The following is a 1462-nucleotide window of genomic DNA, read 5'->3' on the forward strand; positions in this document are numbered from 1 at the left end:
GGTGGGAAGGCAGAAGAGCCCAGTGCTGCCCTGTTGTCCCCACACATGGTCCCACCCGTAGCTACAGGACCTCTCGAGCTCCTCTCCCGCCACACAAGTGAGACAGATCCTCTCTCCATCCCCTCTCCCCTCTGCCTGGGGGTCTTCTACCCCATCTCTTTGATGCTCATGGGGCTTCCTACCCTGAGGCCACCTCCGGCCAGACCATGGGTGGCTCCAGGAGGCCCAAAGCCCAGTGCACCCTCTGGCTGGTGGCACCCCCTCCCAACCCCTCTCAGGTGGGCTACCTTTGATGGCCCTGCCGATGACCTGCTGGGTCAGGTCTGTGGCCGTGCTCCAGCTCAAGCCCTGGTCGGTGCTGGTGACGCAGCAGAGGCGGGGGGGCTTTAGAGGCGGGTGACATTTTGGCCCGTGACAATCTGGTAGGCTTCAGGGGTCCTGCCCAGCACCGTGATGAAGAAGAGGAAGAGGGTGCCGGTGAACTCGTCGTAGAGCGGACAGGGGTTCATCGACCGGTGGTGCCGCAGTGTTGCCGTCTCCAGCACGCGCATGTCTTCCCACTGCCCGGGGAGGAAAAGAGGAAGGAGAGGGGTGAGGAGCCCCCAGCTTCCACCCACCCCTGCCTCACCTTGGGGCAGGTCCCACCCTGGCAGTCCTGGGGCTCCCTGCCGAGAGCATCCCACCAGAACTTCCTGCCACAGCTCTTGTCACTGACACGGTGGCACGCTGGACGTATGTGGGTTTTTTTGTTGTTCAAAAGCTGGAGAAGTCGGGGTCCCCGGCCAACAAGGATTAACGTGACCGTCTTTGAGCACAGATCAGACTCGACTGGGGTACAAATGGAGCCCGGCCGGAGGGTGGGCTGGAGCCGGTCCCCCCTTGGAGCAGCAGGTCCACAGTTGAGGACTCTCCCCGGAGGCTGGGATGCCGCCCAAGGGAACTCAAGCCCTGCCTTTGTTTAGGTAAGAGCACATCTGAGCTCACCGGCCATAAAGCTTACGGAGTCTTGAGTCAGTCGCGTGGTGTTAATTCCTAAGTGACGTTTTGTACCTATGGATTGGTAATGTTATTGGAGTTTTAAAACGATTTATGTAGAGATAAGGTGGAACTCGTTATCAGTTCATCACAAATAAATCCCACTTGAGTTTATCACCTCATCTAATTTCATTTTTTATGAGTTTCGTGACACATGTCCCCATGCGGGTGCCTCTGGGAGCTCAGCTGTGCCATGGAGGACAACCACCCAGCTGTCCCTGTGCCCCCAGCCCAGCATCTCCCCCCACCCCCGGGTGCATCATCCCCCATCCCACCTCCACGTAGCTCCCGTAGACGGTGCCGCGGCGCAGCACCAGTAGGTTGGCATGGGCATCGTCGGCGCTCAGCCGCTCCTCAGCGAAAGCCAGCAGCTTGGTCACGCAGGGCAGGTAGAGCAGGGCGGGCACGCGGTAGGTGACACCATTGG

At 59.8% G+C, this 1462-nt stretch overlaps 1 protein-coding gene across 1 annotated transcript in view; it reads right to left on the reverse strand.

The window, feature by feature from the left end:
- The window catches only part of LOC104468794 (sialidase-4-like), a gene marked incomplete at its 5' end in the record, with an annotated part of 2846 nt that extends 1386 nt beyond the window's left edge, over positions 1–1460 (reverse strand). Inside the window, 3 exon segments of the mRNA XM_010083035.1 lie at positions 288–378; positions 381–560; positions 1311–1460. Of these exon segments, the coding sequence (XP_010081337.1) occupies positions 288–378; positions 381–560; positions 1311–1460 (421 nt within the window).
- Between the last annotated feature and the right edge of the window lie 2 nt (positions 1461–1462).

Source organism: Pterocles gutturalis, unplaced genomic scaffold (assembly GCF_000699245.1).
Source record: "Pterocles gutturalis isolate BGI_N339 unplaced genomic scaffold, ASM69924v1 scaffold15550, whole genome shotgun sequence".
Taxonomy (NCBI): Eukaryota; Metazoa; Chordata; class Aves; order Pterocliformes; family Pteroclidae; genus Pterocles; species Pterocles gutturalis.